The following is a 17655-nucleotide window of genomic DNA, read 5'->3' as shown; positions in this document are numbered from 1 at the left end:
AAAAAACAGGTAAGAAAAAAAAGCCATTTGACAGAAAACACCAAGAGCCTGAGAGATGAGATGTGGAATGCTAGTGACAGCGACAATGGGGGTGATAAGCAATGCTCAAGACCTGCTCCTAGCATTGTCAACAGAAACAGTTCAGGGCTGCCCAGCAAAGGCTGAGTGTGCACATGTATTAGGAGGCTGCTGCCTTTACTCTCAGAAATCCACTCCTGCCCATGGGTGCCAAGGTATGTACAAGAGAGCTCATAAAAGCACTGTTTGTAATAGCAAAACACTGTAAGACTCCAATGTCTGTCAAAGCAGGAATGCATTATACACTGTGAAGTATTAATGCGCCAGAACACTACACCAAAGTAAGAATCAGTGGGAACTGTACTAAACATGGCGATTTCAGTGAAAGCAACAATTCCTGGAAAAGGACCCACTTACAGTGTAATTTCATTTACAGAAATTAAAACAACACAACACTTTCAGAAACAAACTTATTTTATACACATGACTTTTTAACTGTATAGTTTAATAGGCAATAAAGATAAGAGATGTTAAATTAAGCATTCTTTCAGCACAGTATCTGATAAAATTATGTTTAGGTTCAGTATTTTTAGTTTCCTTTAATTAAAACAGATCTTTTGCGGGGTGCCTGGGTGGCTCAGTGGGTTAAGCCTCTGCCTTCGGCTCAGGTCATGATCCCAGGGTCCTGGGATCGAGTCCCGCATCGGGCTCTCTGCTCAGCAGGGAGCCTGCTTCCCTTCCTCTCTCTCTCTGCCTGTCTCTCTGCCTACTTGTGGTCTCTCTCTGTCAAATAAATAAATAAATTCTTTAAGAAAAATAACCCAGATCTTTTGTTCATCATTAATAATTTTTATGAAATGCTTCCATGTGTAAAATGTAAAGCGTTCTTATAGTTAAAGAAAGACTGAAAGAGAAGCAAATACCAATATATCCACTACTCAGTTTAACTAATTTACAACAACTACTTTAGAAGCCCCCTCAGGATCCTTGATTACAGACTTCTCCCAGACTTAACAATGATACTAATTCTGAAGATTAGCTTTTAAGAGGTTTTTATATATGTATGTCTTATTTTACATGCATATATTTTAATATTTTATAGAAATACAAACATTGAATATAGATTTCTATAAACATATATTTAACACATTGTTTTATATATTTTTATCCTATAAGGCAGTTTCAATAGCTATATATATGTGTCTATATGTGTGTATATATACATAAATATATATATAATAATAATAATATAATAATAATATAAATATAAATAGTATAATATATTATTATATTATTGTATTATAATATAATATAATATATAATTATTATATTATTAATAAATAAAAATTAATAAACAATTAATAAAATGTATATATGTATACGTATACATTTTATTTTAAATATGAAGCTATGGCAACAAAAATGCAGTTCAGTGGTTACCTGGGTCTGGGCATGGGTGCAGGGCAAATAGGCCTAACGTAACTTTTTGGAGTGATGGAAGGTTTTGAAACTATATTATAGTGACAGTTGCTCAACTCAAATATTTGCTAAAAGTCATGTAACCATATTCTTTTTTTTTTTTTAAAGATTTTATTTATTTGACACACAGAGAGAGAAATCACAAGCAGGCAGAGAGGCAGGCAGAGAGAGAGAGGAGGAAACAGGCTCCCTGCTGAGCAGAGAGCCCGACGTGGGGCTCGATCCCAGGACCCTGAGATCATGACCTGAGCGGAAGGCAGAGGCTTTAACCCACTGAGCCACCCAGGCTCCCCTGTAACCATATTCTTACAATGGATGAATTTTATGGCTTATAAATTATACTTACAAAGTTATGTGTGTGTGTGTGTATGTGTGTGTGTGTGTGTGTGTGTGTGTGTGTGTGCGCGCGCGCGCGTGCGCACGTGTGTGTTACTGTTCTGGTTCTTCTGGGAAGCCCTCCATAACTAGCCCAGGGGGCAGTTGGTTCACCTCCCTTTGTCACTGGACTTATCAAATCAGGATATACTGCTTGGCCTGTCTTCATCTAGGTTTAAAGCCCCTAAAAAAATAAAACAAAATTAAAAAATAAAAAATAAAAATAAAATAAAGCTCCTGGAGAAGTAGAATGCTTTTTTGTATTCTGCATCACTTTCTTGTACAACCCATGCCAATACTAAAGTAGCACTTAACGTTTTCTTGCTCATTAAATAACTATTAAATGAATTAATAACTGGGAGTTCTGCACTTAAATAAAAGTATCAGCCACTCTACTGAGAAGGTGTGAAATTGCATGCTGTCCTGAGAGAGGAACAAAAGGAGCAAAGAGACGGTGGAGTTTAGAGTACTTGCTCTGGACCTTCAGTGTCAGGTCCAACTCTAGCTGCATTGCTTAGGAAAAGTATGATCTGGAGCAAATAATTTAAATGTCTGTACCTCAGTTTCCTTATCTATGAAGTAGAGATTATCTTCCTCAAGACAATCTATTCTTACCGTATACGGAATAATATAAGACATTTAGAACAATGCCTAACCAACAAACACATAAGAAGGTACTTGACATCATTAATCAGTAGGGAAATGCAAATTAAAACAGTAATGATATACCAGTACACATCTATCAGAACAGCTAAAATTACAAAGTCTGAAAAAGGGCTGAAAAAGATGTAGAACAACTGAAATTTACATTTACTTTGGAAAACTGGTAGCAGCTTCTAAAAACATTAAAATACACCTGCTCTGATGGCCAGGAAGGAATACTGACCAGTGAAGTTTAGGAAGATGCAGGTTGGAACATGAATGAAGGTGACTGTGACTGCCTTCCCAACAGAACCCTGGAAAGCTCCCTAATTTAGATTCTGCATGACAGAAAAAGGCAGGCATGAGAAGGTCTCATTATTGCCTTTGAGGATTGCAGTTGAGACGAGCATGCTTATAAAGTGAATTAATATTTTAAAGCATTTAGAAACAATGCCTGACATAGCAATGTTATACCAGTAGAGAGAGTTAAAAAAAAAATACCTACTTTGTGGGCCTTCAGAAAAAATAAAACGGAAACACAGAAAATCTTTTACAAGAATATTGAAAGTAGTTTTATTCATAACCCAAAACTAGAAATTCAGATATCTAACAAGAACAAAATTGATAAATTATATATCCATAAATGATAAATGGCATTCTACTCAGTAAAAACAAAAACAACAAAAACCCAAAAAAACATAAATGAATCTCTAAAACATTTGCTAACCAAAATAAGTCAGGAACAAATGACATGCTGCATGTTTCCATGTGAATGAAGGTGAAGAACAGGCAAAACTAGTGTACAGTGAGAGACATCAGTATAGTAATTGTCCTATGAGAGGGAGAGGAGGCAACTGGCTGGAAAAGGGCAAGACAACCTTCTGGAGTGATGGGAATTTATATACTGATCTGATTCATAGCAGAAAGGAGTGAAAAATTTATCAAATTGTATACTTAATTTTTTTTACTCTGTGTAAATAATACCCAACAAATTATTCTTAGCATAAGTTTTCCCCCCCATTAAAATGTTTTGTCCATTTTTAAGAAGTATCTGATATGTAGTAAGTATGCAAACAAAATTAGCTACTATTATCCATTCTAGTTGGCTACTTTGTTAGAGTGGTGAGGAAATAATCATGATTACATATGGTTGAGGCGAAAAACAAAACAAAACAAAAAGCCCACAAACTAACAAGAACCAAAACCTGAGTGTCTCTCAAAGAAGGGGAACCAAACAATGACAGCTGATTATAGTCACTGTATTGAAAGAACTCCCTACCTTCTATGAATTACTGTCGAGTTGTACTTCTTTCATACTGCCTCTTCCCTAATGCTCTTAGAGCAGTTGAGGGATTTTATTTTTATTGTTTATTTTATTTTTTTTTAATATTTTATTTATTTATTTGACAGACAGAGATCACAAGTAGGCAGAGAGGCAGGCAGAGAGAGAGGAGGAAGCAGGCTCCCTGCTGAGCAGAGAGCCCCATGCGGGGCTCGATCCCAGGACCCTGGGATCATGACCTGAGCCGAAGGCAGAGGCTTTAACCCACTGAGCCACCCAGGTGCCCCTATTTTTATTGTTTAAAAGCCACTTATTTTCACCAGGATGTCTAATACAGAGCTTTTAAATATTACTTAGATTTTCCTATTGACTTTCAAATTACACATGAAGTTGCTCTTCTAGGTCCATATTGAATACTAACTATACACACAAACACACATACACACATACATATATAGACATATATCTCTATACATGCCCACAAATATATACGTATTTATAAATATATATATAAAATAGGTTTTCCATTTCTTACTAGGATCTTGAACTTAATTGTGACTAAAGCTCATTCATGGTGGGGATATGAAAAACACTAACGATTATCTTCAACTTACATCTATGATACTGCACTTTGAGGGCATGTTCATGTCAGCAGCTAAATGTACAGTTAATTTTAGCCATGGAAAATGAGATGGCTTGTGAATACCACTTTGAAATGTTTTCATTGGTAAAGCAAAATAAAGTAAAAGAACCTAAGACAAGTGTTAAAGGGATAGGTGTGTACCTGTGGGTGTGCCCACAGCATTCAGATACTAGCAAAGTGTTTGAAGACTGAGTTCATAGTACTTACCTTAAGAACTTGATTCTCAAGATAATTCATCAAACAACCAGAATTTGCTATACATTTTCTACATTTCCAACAACGAAGAATACTTATGTCTTCTTGATTATGATTTTGAGTTATCAATTCTTTGCTTCTTTTCATCTGTGGAAAAATTAACACATTTTTAAAAGTTGAACTGTCAGATTAAATGTGATTTTCTAAACTCTTACCACAACATTAGTTACACATGGATCAGAAGAAAGAGAATTATCATTTAATGAGGTACCTACTAGTAACCAGGTCTTAGCTTAGCAGGACTCTATAAACTATGTCCTGGATTGAAAATTCCATTTAATTATGATGATGATGCATTTTGTTAGTGATTACCAGCTTATTTTACTTTTGCAGAATATCTTGTGTCTGTTTGGGTCAGAGGGGCACACCAGACACTGGGAGCAGGGTCCATCTCTTGTCCTCTCCCCGGGGCTGCTGGAAATGCCGCCTCCCTGACCGGAGCGTCATCTCAGATTCCGCGTCTCAAAGACGACCTCCTCGTCGCCTCCATCTTTCTCTCACTAAAAGTCCTAAAAGGCAACTGTTGAAGGGTCACTTAAATAAGTTAATGCAGTGGTTTTAAATGAGTCCTACCAAAGAACTACAAATATTCTTCTAAATAGGAAGTTTTAAATACCCACAGCATTAAATTTGAAATACAACAGAATTTATTGAGTTGTAGTTAGTTATGTGAAAATGGGAAGTACTTACTTTAAATTCATGGCAAAAATTCCTTAACCTGAATGCAGTAATTTCTCTTCTATATTGTACTCAGTGGAACACAAAGACTTATAGAAGAGCCCTACCAATTTTGTAGTCTACTTTTACACCTGAGATTTTATGTAAATAATGGAAATTAGACCATTTGGGCAGAAGAGTTTCACACTAATAACGATCCCAAAATAGGTGGAGTATATTTATTAACTTGTCTGGTAACTATTTATTAGAAAGAAAGGAAATGTCTACTAAGCTATCCACAAGGAACTGACTAACATCCCTGGCCACATTTCCTCATTTGTTAGCTCCTTCATCTTTCATTCATTCATTCAACATTAACTGACAGCTAACCAAATGCCATACAGTGAGTCAAACTCCAGGGGGCAACAGGCTCAGTAACACTTATTTTTTGTCTTAGAGGTACACACTGTGCTATAGCTCAACAGTTTTCACCCGAGATCATTATAATCGCTGGGGAAGTTTTAAAAAATGATGCTTAGGCCCCACTCCTAGAAATTTTAACTTATTTGGAGATGGGGAGTGAGTTAGGAGTGGGCACTTTTAAAAAATTACCCCAGGTAATCCTGGATAATTTTTTAAAGTATAGTCAGGTTGAAGACAGAGATGTATTACACAAACTATTAACTAAATTGCAACAGCTGTAAGGACTATAGAAGAGGGAAAACTGATGAACCCTAACCACATTTAAGGATTTAAGGAATCCTGTATAAGAGGGGACAGCATGCCCCTCTTGCAGCCCATCTAGCTCTGACCTTCAGGTAGCTAATTCCAGTTCTGTCTCCACAGATATCATCAGAGCTCATCTCATTTAAATTATGTCCTCAATAATCTCGAGAACATCTTAATTTGCAAATGTCTTATCTCCTCCTGCTTGATGTGCCTTTCTTCATTGTTGAAACCCTCTCTATTTGGCACTCCTTTCTCCTCTCTATATCCTTCTTAGTATCTTATGTCCCCATCTCCCTTTTAACCACAAATAGTTCTCAGCCAAGAGTAGGGACTCCAAGAAGAGGTCCTATCAGAATCAACAATGGAGGAGGTAGGCAAGATGGCGGAGGAGTAGCAGACTGAAATGATATCAGGTCACAGGAGTTCAGCTAGATAGTTATCAAACCATTCCGAACACCTACAAACTCAACAGGAGATTGAAGAGAAGAAGAGCAGCAATTCTAGGAACAGAAAATCGACTACTTTCTGAAGGTGGAACATGCGGAGAAGTGCATCTGAAGTGATGGGAAGATAGACTGTGGGAGGAGGGGCTGGCTCCCGGCAAGCAGGGGAGCAGCAGAACACAAAATCAGAATTTTCAGAAGTGTGCTCCACTGAAGGACGTTGCTCAAGAGGCTAAGTGGGGGTGGAGCCCTCGCAGGGACAGTGCGGTCTCAGGTCCTGCAGGGTCACAGAAAGACTGGGGGTGTCTGAGTGTGGCAGAGCTCCCAGGTATTGAAGTGGGGAAGCCGACTACAGAGACAGAGCCAAAGAGTGAGCTCTCAGCTCAGGGTTACCTTAAACCATGATCTGTGGCACAGTTGGACCACCTCTCTTTGAGCAGGGACCCCACAAGTGGCAGATCTGGGGAGACTCACGTTCCTCACCCAGGAGGAGCAGCATGGAGCAGGAATCGGCTGGGTTTGGAGACTCCAAAGGGGGCTGTGTGCCAGAGATAGAAATGCTCAGTCACAGGCCAGGTGAGCTTGGAGCGTGGTCAGATACTAGGGAGACAGGAGTGACTGACCTATTTTCTCTGAGGATGCACTGAGGAGTGGAGCACCAAGCTCTCAGCTCTTACTGCCATTTTCATTCCCGTCCTCCAGAGCTCTATGGAAAGCGTTCAGGGAACAAAAGCTCCTGAGAGTGAACCCGACCAGATCTCTTAGCCAGGTCCCTGGAAAGGACAGTGCAATTCTGCCTCGGGCAAAGATATTCGAGAATCACTGTAACAGGCCCCTCCCCAAGAAGATCAGCAAGAACATCCAGCCAAGACCAAGTTCACCAATCAATGAGAACTGTGGAACTCCAGAGCTCAGGAAAGCAACACATAGAATTCATGGCTTTTCCTCCATGATCATTTAGTCTTGTAAAGTTAAATTAAATTTTTTTTAAATTTTATGTTTCTTATTCTATTTTTAACTTCTCTTCTTTCCTCTTTAAATGTTTTTAATTAGTTTATCTTAACAATACCTCTCTAAAAAAAATCTTTTTAAACTTTCATTATTATAGTCATATTCTATCCCTCATTGCATTTAACCTTATTTTTTGTATACATATAGGTTTTTTATTTTCTAAAAAAACTTTGGGTACAATTTCTTCTAATAGTTCAAAATAAACCCTAAATCTAAATTTACACCTTAAATCTAGCACATGGCTTTGTTCTAGTCTCCAACCTGAGCACATTCTCTCTTTTTTTCCCCTTTTCTTTCTTTTTCCAACCAAATTATCTTATCAATTTCTTTTTCAGAATTTTTTAAAATTTTCATCATTACAGTCACATTCTATCCCTTCATCATGTTCACCCTTATTTTTGTATATATATAAGTCTTTCTTTCTTTAAAATTTTGGGATATAGTTTTTTTCTAAGAGACCAAAACTCACCCAAAATCAAGTGGGTGGCTCTGTTCTATTCACCAGTCCTATAGATATATATACACACACACACACATACATACATATAAACATATATATAAATTTCTTTTTAAACCTTTTCTTTGCCCCTGGTTTGGGGGTCTCTTCTGATTTGGTTAGTGTACATTTTTCTGGGGTCTTGGGCATCTTTTAGTATTTTATTCTCTCATTCATATATTCTTATCTGGATAAAATGACACAGCAGAAAACTCACCACAAAAAAACACAACAAGAGGTATTACTGACAGCTAGGGACCTAATCAAGACACTGGAATATGTCACAACTAGAGTTCAGAATGACAATTCTCAAGGTGCTAGCTGGGCTTGAAAAAGGTATGGAAGATACTAGTGTGGAGAAATAAAATTCCTTTCTGGAGAAATAAAAGAACTAAAATCTAACCAAGTTGAAATAAAAAAACTATTAATGAGGTGCAATAAAAAATGAAGGCTCTTACTGCTAGGATAAATGAGGCAGAAGAGAGAATTAGTGATATAACAGACCAAATGATGGAGAATAAAGAAGCTGGGCAAAAGAGAGACAAACAACTACTGGACCATGAGGGGAGAATTCAAGGGATAAGTGATACCATAAGACGAAACAATATTAGAATAATTGGGATTCCAGAAGAAGAAAGAGAGAGGGACAGAAGGTATATTGGAGCAAATTATAGTAAAGAATTTCCCTAATATGGCAAAGGGAACAAGCATCAAAATCCGGGAGGCACAGAGAACCCCCCACAAAATCAATAAAAATAGGTCCACACCCTGTTATCTAATACGAAAACTTACAAGTCTTAGTGACAAAGAGAAAAATCCTGAAAGCAGCTCGGGACAAGAAGTCTGTAACATACAATGATGGAAATATAAGATTGGCAGCAGACCTGTCCACAGAGACCTAGCAGGCCAGAAAGAACTGGCATGATATATTCAGAGCACTAAATGAGAAAAATATGCAGCCAAGAATACTATATCCAGCTAGGCTATCACTGAAAACAGACGGAGAGATGAAAAGCTTCCAGGACAAACAAAAACTAAAAGACTCTGCAAAGACCAAACCAGCCCTACAGGAAATATTGAAAGGGGTCCTCTAAGCAGAGAGAGAGCCTAAAAGTAGTACACTAGAAAGGAACAGAGACAATACAGAGTAACAGTCACCCTACAGGCAATACAATGGCACTAAATTAAAATCTTTCAATAGTTACCCTGAATGTAAATGGGCTAAATGCCCCAATCAAAAGACACAGGGTATCAGAATGGATAAAAACATAAGACCAATCGATATGCTGTCTACATGAAATTCACTTTAAATCCAAAGACACCTCCAGATTTAAAATGAGGGGGTGGAAAACAATTTACCATGCTAATCGACATCAAAAGAAAGCTGGTGTGGCAATCCTTATATCAGATCAATTAGATTTTAAGCCAAAGACTATATAAGAGATGAGGAAGGACACTATATCATACTCAAAGGGTTTGTCCAACAAGAAGATCTAACAATTTCAAATATCTATGCCCCTAACATGGGAACAGCCAACTATATAAACCAATTAATAACAAAATCAAAGAAAGAAATCGACAATAATACAAAATAGTAGGGGACTTTAACACACCCCTCACTGAAATGGACAGATCTAAGCAAAAAGTCAACAAGGAAATAAAGGCCTTAATTGACACACTGGACCAGATGAACATCACAGATATATTCAGAACATTTCATCCCAAAGCAACAGAATAACATTCTTCTCTAATGCACGTGAACATTCTCCAGAATAGATCACATCCTGGGTCACAAATCAGGCCTCAACTGGAACCAAAAGATTGGGATCATTCCCTGCATATTTTCAGACCACAATGCTCTGAAGTTACAACTCAATCAAAAGAGGAAAGACGGAAAGAACTCAAATACACGGAGGCTAAAAAGCATCTGACTAAAGAATGAATGGGTCAACCGGGAAATTAAGAATTAAAAAAATTCAGGGAAACAAATGAAAATGAAAACACAACTGTTCAAAATCTGTGGGAAACAGCAAAGGCGGTCCTGAGAGGAAAGTATATAGCAAAACAAGCCTTTCTCAAGAAACAAGAAAGGTCCCAAATACACAACCTAACCCTACACCTAAAGGAGCTAGTGAAAGAACAGCAAAGCAAGCCTAAACCCAGCAGAAGAAGAGAAATAACAAAGATCAGAGCAGAAATCAATGAAATAGAAACCAAAAGAACAGTAGAACAAATCAATGAAACTAGGAGCTGGTTCTTTGAAAGAATTAGTAAGATTGATAAACCCCTGACCAGACTTCTCAAAAAGAAAAGAGAAAGGGCCCAAATCAATAAAATCTTGAATGAAAGAGGAGAGACAACAACCAACACCAAAGAAATACAAACAATTATAAGAACTTATTAGGAGCAAATTTACACAGCAAATTTGACAATCTGGAAGAAATGGATACATTCCTAGAGACATATAAACTACCAAAACTGAAACAGGAAGAAAAAGAAAACTTGAACAGACCCATAACCAGTTAGGAGATTGAAGTAATCATTAAAAATCTACCAAAAAACAAGGGCCAAGGGCCAGACAGGCTTCCCACAGCAAAGGAAACAGTTAACAAAAACAAAAGACAACTGACAGAATGGGAGAAGATATTTGCAAATGACATATCAGATAAAGGGCTACTATCCAAAATCTATAAAGAGCTTCGCAAACTCAACACCCAAAGAACAAATAATCCAATCAATAAATGGGCAGAGGACATGAACAGACATTTCTGCAAAGAAGACATCCAGATGGCCAACAGACACATGAAAAAGTGCTCCACATCACTCGGCATCAGGGAAATATGAATCAAAACCACAATGAGATACCACCTCACAGCAGTCAGAATGGCTAAAATTAACACATCAGGAAATGACAGATGCTGGCGAGGATGCAGAGAAAGGGGAACCCTCCTTCACTGTTGGTGAGAATGCAAGCTGGTGCAACCACTCTGGAAAACAGCATGGAGGTTCCTCACAAAGTTGAAAATAGAGCTACCTTACGACCCAGAAGTTGCACTACTGGGTATTTACCCTAAAGATACAAATGTAATGATCCAAAGGGGCATGTGCACCAGTATGTTCCTAGCAGCAATGTCCACAATAGCCAAACTATGGAAAGTACCTAGATGTCCATCAACAGATGAATGGATTAAGAAGAGGTGGTATCTATATACAATGGAATACTATGCAGACATCAAAAGAAATGAAATCTTTCCATTTGCAATGACATGGATAGAACTAGAGGGTATTATGTGGAGCAAAATAATCAGAGAAAGACAATTATAATATGATCTCCCTCATATGAGGAATTTGAGAGGCAGGGTTGGAGGTTTGGGGTCTAGGGAAAGAAAAAATGAAACAAGATGGGATTGGGAGGGAGACAAAGCATAAGAGACTTTTAATCTCAGAAAACGAACTAAGGGTTGCTGGGGGAAGGGGGTGTGCAGAGGATGGTTGGGTTATGGACATTGGGGAGGGTATGTGCTATGATGAGTGCTGTGAAGTGTGTAAACCTGGCAATGCTCAGACCTGTACCCCTGGGGCTAATAATACATTATATGTTAATCAAAAATAAAAAATTTATTAAAAAAAAAAGAAGTGGGTAGTCTTTATAACTTATGTAATGATATAACTTATATAAAAGAAAAACTAGCTCCAAAAATATAATACAACTTTGACATACCAAGTAGACAGGGATACATAAAACAAAATGAATATAAGAAAATTATATACCAATTTATTTGTGAACATGGATGCTAGAAGCCTAAATAAGATACTAGCCAACAGAACCCAACAATTAAAACATTTTGACCAAATAAGATTATTTTCAGAAATTCAAGGAATGTATAAAATGGAAAAGAATCTATTCATTATATTCAACAAACTAAAAGATTCAAAGGAAAAAACACACAACCACCTTAAAAGATGCAAAATAAAACTTGTGAAATTCCACACTTACTCATTAAAAAATGAAAATACTTAGCATTGTAGACACAGAAGGAAGTTTACCTAACTTGACAAGGAAGGAATTTATTGAAAACTTCAGTAATTATTATATTTGATCACAAAACTTTAAAAGCATCCCCTGAAAATCAAGAAGACAATTTTGCTTACTATTCACCATATTATTCAACTTCACAGCAGAACTATTAGCTAACACAATTGAAGGAAAGTAAGGAAAAGGCTTAAGGACTGAAAAGAGTTAATAAGTGAAAAGGAAACTAAATTTCTGTTCTAATACATGACATCATTTTTTCTTTTTTGGGCTGCGGATATTTCCAACTTCTTAGGACTACGTAAATCACAGTGGTTAGCAAGTTTGTTCCATGATACTGAGGAGCAAACATGTATGGATAAACATTTCTATCACACACACACACACAATTTCTCAGTTCCCTTACCACACTGCTCATTCTCTTGATTTTCAGCTCAACTACATCACTTTCATGTACTTGGTACTGTATATAAGACTTTTATATACTGGTATACATATTTGCCTTAAGCTGTTAAAATTCAACTTTTTAAAAAAGATTTTATTTATTTTAAAGACAGAGAAAGAGAGCATGAGCTTGTGGGCGGGGGAGGGGCAAAGGAAGAGGGAGAGAGAGAATCTTAAATTGACTCTACACTGAGCATGGAGCCTGACCCCAGGGCTTGATCTCATGACCCTGAGATCATGACCTGAGCCCAAATCAAGAGTCAGACCCTTAACAGATGAGCCACTCTGGCACCCCTAAATTCAGGTTTCTGATTTACATTCAATACTTCCAGTATTATTAATGAGCAGAAAGACACCTCCCGCCCCCCTCCAGTACATTTCTTACCAGTTTACATGGTAAGAATAAAAATCATGGGAAATACTTTCCCACACCGTTTTCCTTATTTGAAGGACATAGTGTGCTACTGAAAGAAATCTTCTGGGACACAATGTTACATTTAAAAATAAGGTAATGCAGTACTAGTAATATACTAATTCTCATGTAGAATTGATTTCTCAGTCTGGGTACTTATTTATGGGTACATGTACTCACTTTGTGAAAATTCATCAGGCTGTACACTTGCGATCCACTTCCTCTTCTTTAATAACTTTCAATATAAAAATTACTTTAAAAACTTGCAGCAACTTCAAAGTCAGTCTTTGTTTCCCTCTCCCCTATCATAAAGTCCCATGGTTGCCTCTATTTTGAGAAAAGTGGGTAAAGAATGCTCAATATGGAGCAATGTCTATAGTGGTAACTTTCATCATTTAGTTCTGGTCATGAGGTCAGTTTTTATGATAGATGGAAGTCAAGAAATTCCAACGGGAATGAGACAAGGAATCAGAGATGTGTTTTCCTGCCTCTGCTTAGAAGGGGATTACCCGTTACCAGGGAAAACTGGAGAATGCGGAAAATGTAATAATGTGCCCCTGCTGGCCTCTCATTATACAACCAATGTGCCAAAAATCAGTTTATACATGGATACAGTCCAAGCCCCTTTCACCACCAAAGAACTGGTTAAACGCTAAAAGAGACTTTTGTAATTCAAACCCTGAACAAGTTGCAATGGGTTAAGATAGAAAAAGCTAATGTTAAGGCCTCTCACATAAGCATTATAGTGCACAATGTGCTACTCTTCACACCAACTTCTAATTTAACAGGAGACAACAACAAAAAAAATACACTTTCGTGTTTCATGCATAGAACTTTGTATTCTAATTTTGTATCATAATAGTACAAAAAAGAGACAGTTTTAAATTAGTGATTTCCAGCAGTTTCATCATCTTTATATACTATTATCTAAAATTGGGGCAGAGAGAGGGAGAGAAGAATAGGTGGAACACAGGGGAATTTTAGGGCAGTGAAACTACAATTTGGAATACTAGAATAGTGGATACATGATGTTATATGTGTGCTAAAACCTACAGAACCATATATAACACGAAGAGCAAACCCTACTGTAAACAATGGACTTTAAAAATAATATATTGGGGTGCCTGGGTGGCTCAGTGGGTTAAGCCTCTGCCTTCGGCTCAGGTCATGATCTTAGGGTCTGGGATCGAGCCCCGCATCGGGCTCTCTGCTCAGCAGTGAGCCTGCTTCCCCCTCTCTCTGCCTACCTGTGATGTCTCTCTCTCTCTCTGTCAAATAAATAAATAAAATTAAAAAAAAAAAGAAAAAGAATGTCAATATCCTTTCATTAATTCTAACAAGTGTTTCACATTAATAGTAGATGTTAATAGGAGAAACTGTACAGGGGGAGAGGAATGCATGGAAGCTTTCTTTCTGCTCAATTTTTTTTTTTTAAAGATTTTATTTATTTGCCAGAGAGAGAGAGAGAGCAAGTGAGTACACACACAAGCAGGCAGAGAGGCAGGCAGAGGCAGTGAGAGAAGCAGGTTCCCTGCCAAGCAAGGAGCCCGATGCGGGACTCAATTCCATGATCCTGGGATCATGACCTGAGCCGAAGGCAGAGGCTTAACCCACTGAGCCACCCAAGTATCCCTCAATTTTTTTTATAAAGCTAAAACTGCTCTAAATATAAAGTGTATTAATTAAAAATATATAATTGTTTTGATGTCTAGTAATAGCATTATTTACTCAAAGTTATTAGTATTTGTTAACAAAACAGGGTAAATTTATTTTTGCCTTAGTTATTTAAATAATTCAAAGTAGCTCTTCCTCTGAAATTTGATATAATATTGGTTTTGCTAAATATACAAAAAATTTCTACATTGTAGAACAGGTATGGTGCCTCTTTAGGGTTATTGGGATACCATAACAGAATACCACAGACTGGGTGGCTTAAACAACAGAAATTTATTTGCTCAAGTTCTGAAGACTAAAAATCCAGTATCAGAGTGCCAGAAATTTGGGTCTCTCTTTTTAGCTTCCAGACAGCTGCTTTTCCCCTGTATCTTCACATGGACTTTCTACAATCCCTGTACATTTCTGGTGCATCTTTCCATTCTTATTAGGATGGCAGTCCTATTAGATTATGGCCTCACCCTTATGATCTCATTTAACCTTAGTTACATTTTTGAAGGCTGTATCTCCAAATACAATCATATTGGGGGTAAGCATTTGGACACATGGATTTGGTAGGGGAGGTTTGGGGGCAGAGTTCAGTCTACATTTCTTTTTTTTTTTTTTTAATATTTTATTTATTTATTTGACAGGCAGAGATCACAGAGAAGCAGGCAGAGAGAGAGGAGGAAGCAGGCTCCCTGCTGAGCAGAGGAGCCAAAGCGGGGCTCGATCCCAGGACCCTGGGATGATGACCTGAGCTGAAGGCAGAGGCTTTAACCCACTGAGCCACCCAGGTGCCCCCAGTCCAAATTTCTTCCTCTGGTCCCCAAAACACATGCCCTTCTCATATGCAAAATACATTCATCCTATCATTCTAATAGCTCCAAAAATCTTAACCTATTCCAGAATCAATTCCCATTCCCAAGTAGCATCTAAGTCAAGTATGGGTGACACTTGAAGTATTCCTGAGGCAAAATTCTTCTACAGCTGTGAACCTGTGAAACCAGAGCAATTTTGTGCTTCTAAAATAAAATGGTGGGACAAGCAGAGGATAGACACAGTTCTATGCACTAAATACAAAACTGACTTTTTGTTGTCTGATGTTTTAAACTTAAAAAAAAAAAAAAAAAGTCAATGTAAAGAGAAAAATCTGAAAGAAAAGAGGAGACAAGTCCCAGGCAAGTCCAAAACCTAGCAAGCCAAATTTCATTGGATATTAAGGCTCAACAATAATTTTCTTGGGCTCAACGCTCTGCCCTTGAGGGCCCGCCAAGGTGGTGGTTCTGTCTTCTGTCCACTGCACAGGCCGCTCAGCACCCTTGGCCATGGGAGGCAGTCTTGCCCCTGAAGCTATGAGCAATGACAGCCTGGCCAGATGAAACTGCAAAGGTGGCCCCACACTATGAAACTCAGGAGAGGAGAGCCTTGCCCTCTACGCCTGTGTACTCAGGGCCTGGACAGGCAATGGCAATCCTGCTAATCTCAGTTACCCTCAGGGTCATTGTTCCCTGTTCTTGAAGGATAAGATGTGTTCATAGCTGGGTAGCTCTTTATCCTGTTTTAAAGGAGCCCATAAATTTAAAAGCCTTTCCTTCTTCTGTCCTCTTTAGTTCAAACTGGCAATGTCTCTGCTGGTATGATCTTATCTCTATTCTTTGTGTTTGTTGAAAAGGCTAATTAGATCCAAAGGTAATCTCTTTTTGGAGGAATTAGGACTAGATTCCTATTGGATTAGGGCCTGATCCTATGACCTCATTTAACCTTAATTACCTCCTTAAAGGCCTAACTCCAAATAAAATTACATTAGGGATTAGGGCTTCAACATATAGATATGGGGAGAGAGGGAAGACAATTCAGTCCATAACAGTACCTAGAGATACCAAGCCAGTTTTCTCAACTTTCACATTATTAGAATGCTCATGTTTTACTGTGTTTCCTGTTAAAGAATATATAAAAAGAAAGTTCTGGCATAAAAGAAAATATTTAGTTCATAATTCCTCAAAAGGTAAAAGTTATCTGCTAGTGAAAAAGAAAGAAATATGGCCAAAGAATTTGCAGGTCTCTTATCTATTATTTATGAATTTCTTAAAAATTACCACCAAAGGATGTAAAATTGGTAAAAATGTGACATGAGTAATGCATACTAAATTAGAAAATAAAACACTAAACTGATATAGCCAATTCAAACCATCTCAGAGGGAATAACATTTCTAACTTTTTTTTTTTTTTTTTTTAAGAAAAAGCTAATGAAACTATACTATAGTAAGGGTTGATGTCAACCTCAACTCTCAATACCATGTTAACTCAGCAGAGTGGATGTTACTATTATGTTATATAATAATGAAGTATCTATACCCCTCAGGTCTGCTGAAGACTGGCTAGGAAGCAGTACTTCTACAGATAAACATGTCAGCGGGAGCCTATTTTCTGCTGATGAGATAGGATTCCTCTTTAATGTACAACCAAAACAGATATTAGCTCTTATAAAGGAATGATTCCATGAAGAGGAAGGATGGAAGGAAAGAAGGAAAGAAAAAGAAAGAAGAAAGTCAGTCTTACTCTTCTGTAATTATGATAGCAGTAAAAAATCAGAACTATTAAAAGAAATTGGAGTATTTTTATTTTTTTAGGATTTTAATTATTGATTTGAGAGAGGGAGAGAGAGCATGAGCAGGGGTGAGGCAGAGGGAGAAGGAGAAGCAAACTCTCCACTGAGATGGGCGCCAGACTTGGGGCTCGGTCCCAGGACCCCGGGATCATGACCTGAGCTGAAGGCAGATGCTTAACCCAGTGAGCCACCAGGCACGAAGTAGTCCATATACATATGTATATATTTCCTGTATATACAAGGTTAATAAAAAATATATTGATGTCTGGCAGGATTTTTAGAGAATGACTACTAAATGATTTTTTAGAGCATGATATTTTTAGAGAACGACTACTAAAATCAGAGAGAAAATGACTTATATAATAGGTATATTCCACTACTGGTTCAGAAACACACTGTCATACCTTCTGGGGGCTTAAATTAAAAATGTGTATATGTTTTTTTTTTTTTTTTGCTTAAAACATCATGGTGT

At 37.5% G+C, this 17655-nt stretch overlaps 1 protein-coding gene across 1 annotated transcript in view; it reads right to left on the bottom strand.

The window, feature by feature from the left end:
• The window catches only part of RNF180 (ring finger protein 180), a 190121-nt gene that overhangs the window by 157081 nt on the left and 15385 nt on the right, over positions 1 to 17655 (bottom strand). Inside the window, exon 2 of the mRNA XM_047731593.1 lies at positions 4647 to 4781. Coding sequence (XP_047587549.1) covers positions 4647 to 4781 — 135 coding nt within the window. The remainder of the gene's footprint in view (positions 1 to 4646; positions 4782 to 17655) is intronic.

This window comes from Lutra lutra, chromosome 5 (assembly GCF_902655055.1).
Source record: "Lutra lutra chromosome 5, mLutLut1.2, whole genome shotgun sequence".
In the NCBI taxonomy this organism is placed as follows: domain Eukaryota; kingdom Metazoa; phylum Chordata; class Mammalia; order Carnivora; family Mustelidae; genus Lutra; species Lutra lutra.
This window is presented reverse-complemented; position numbering and strand designations above follow the sequence as displayed.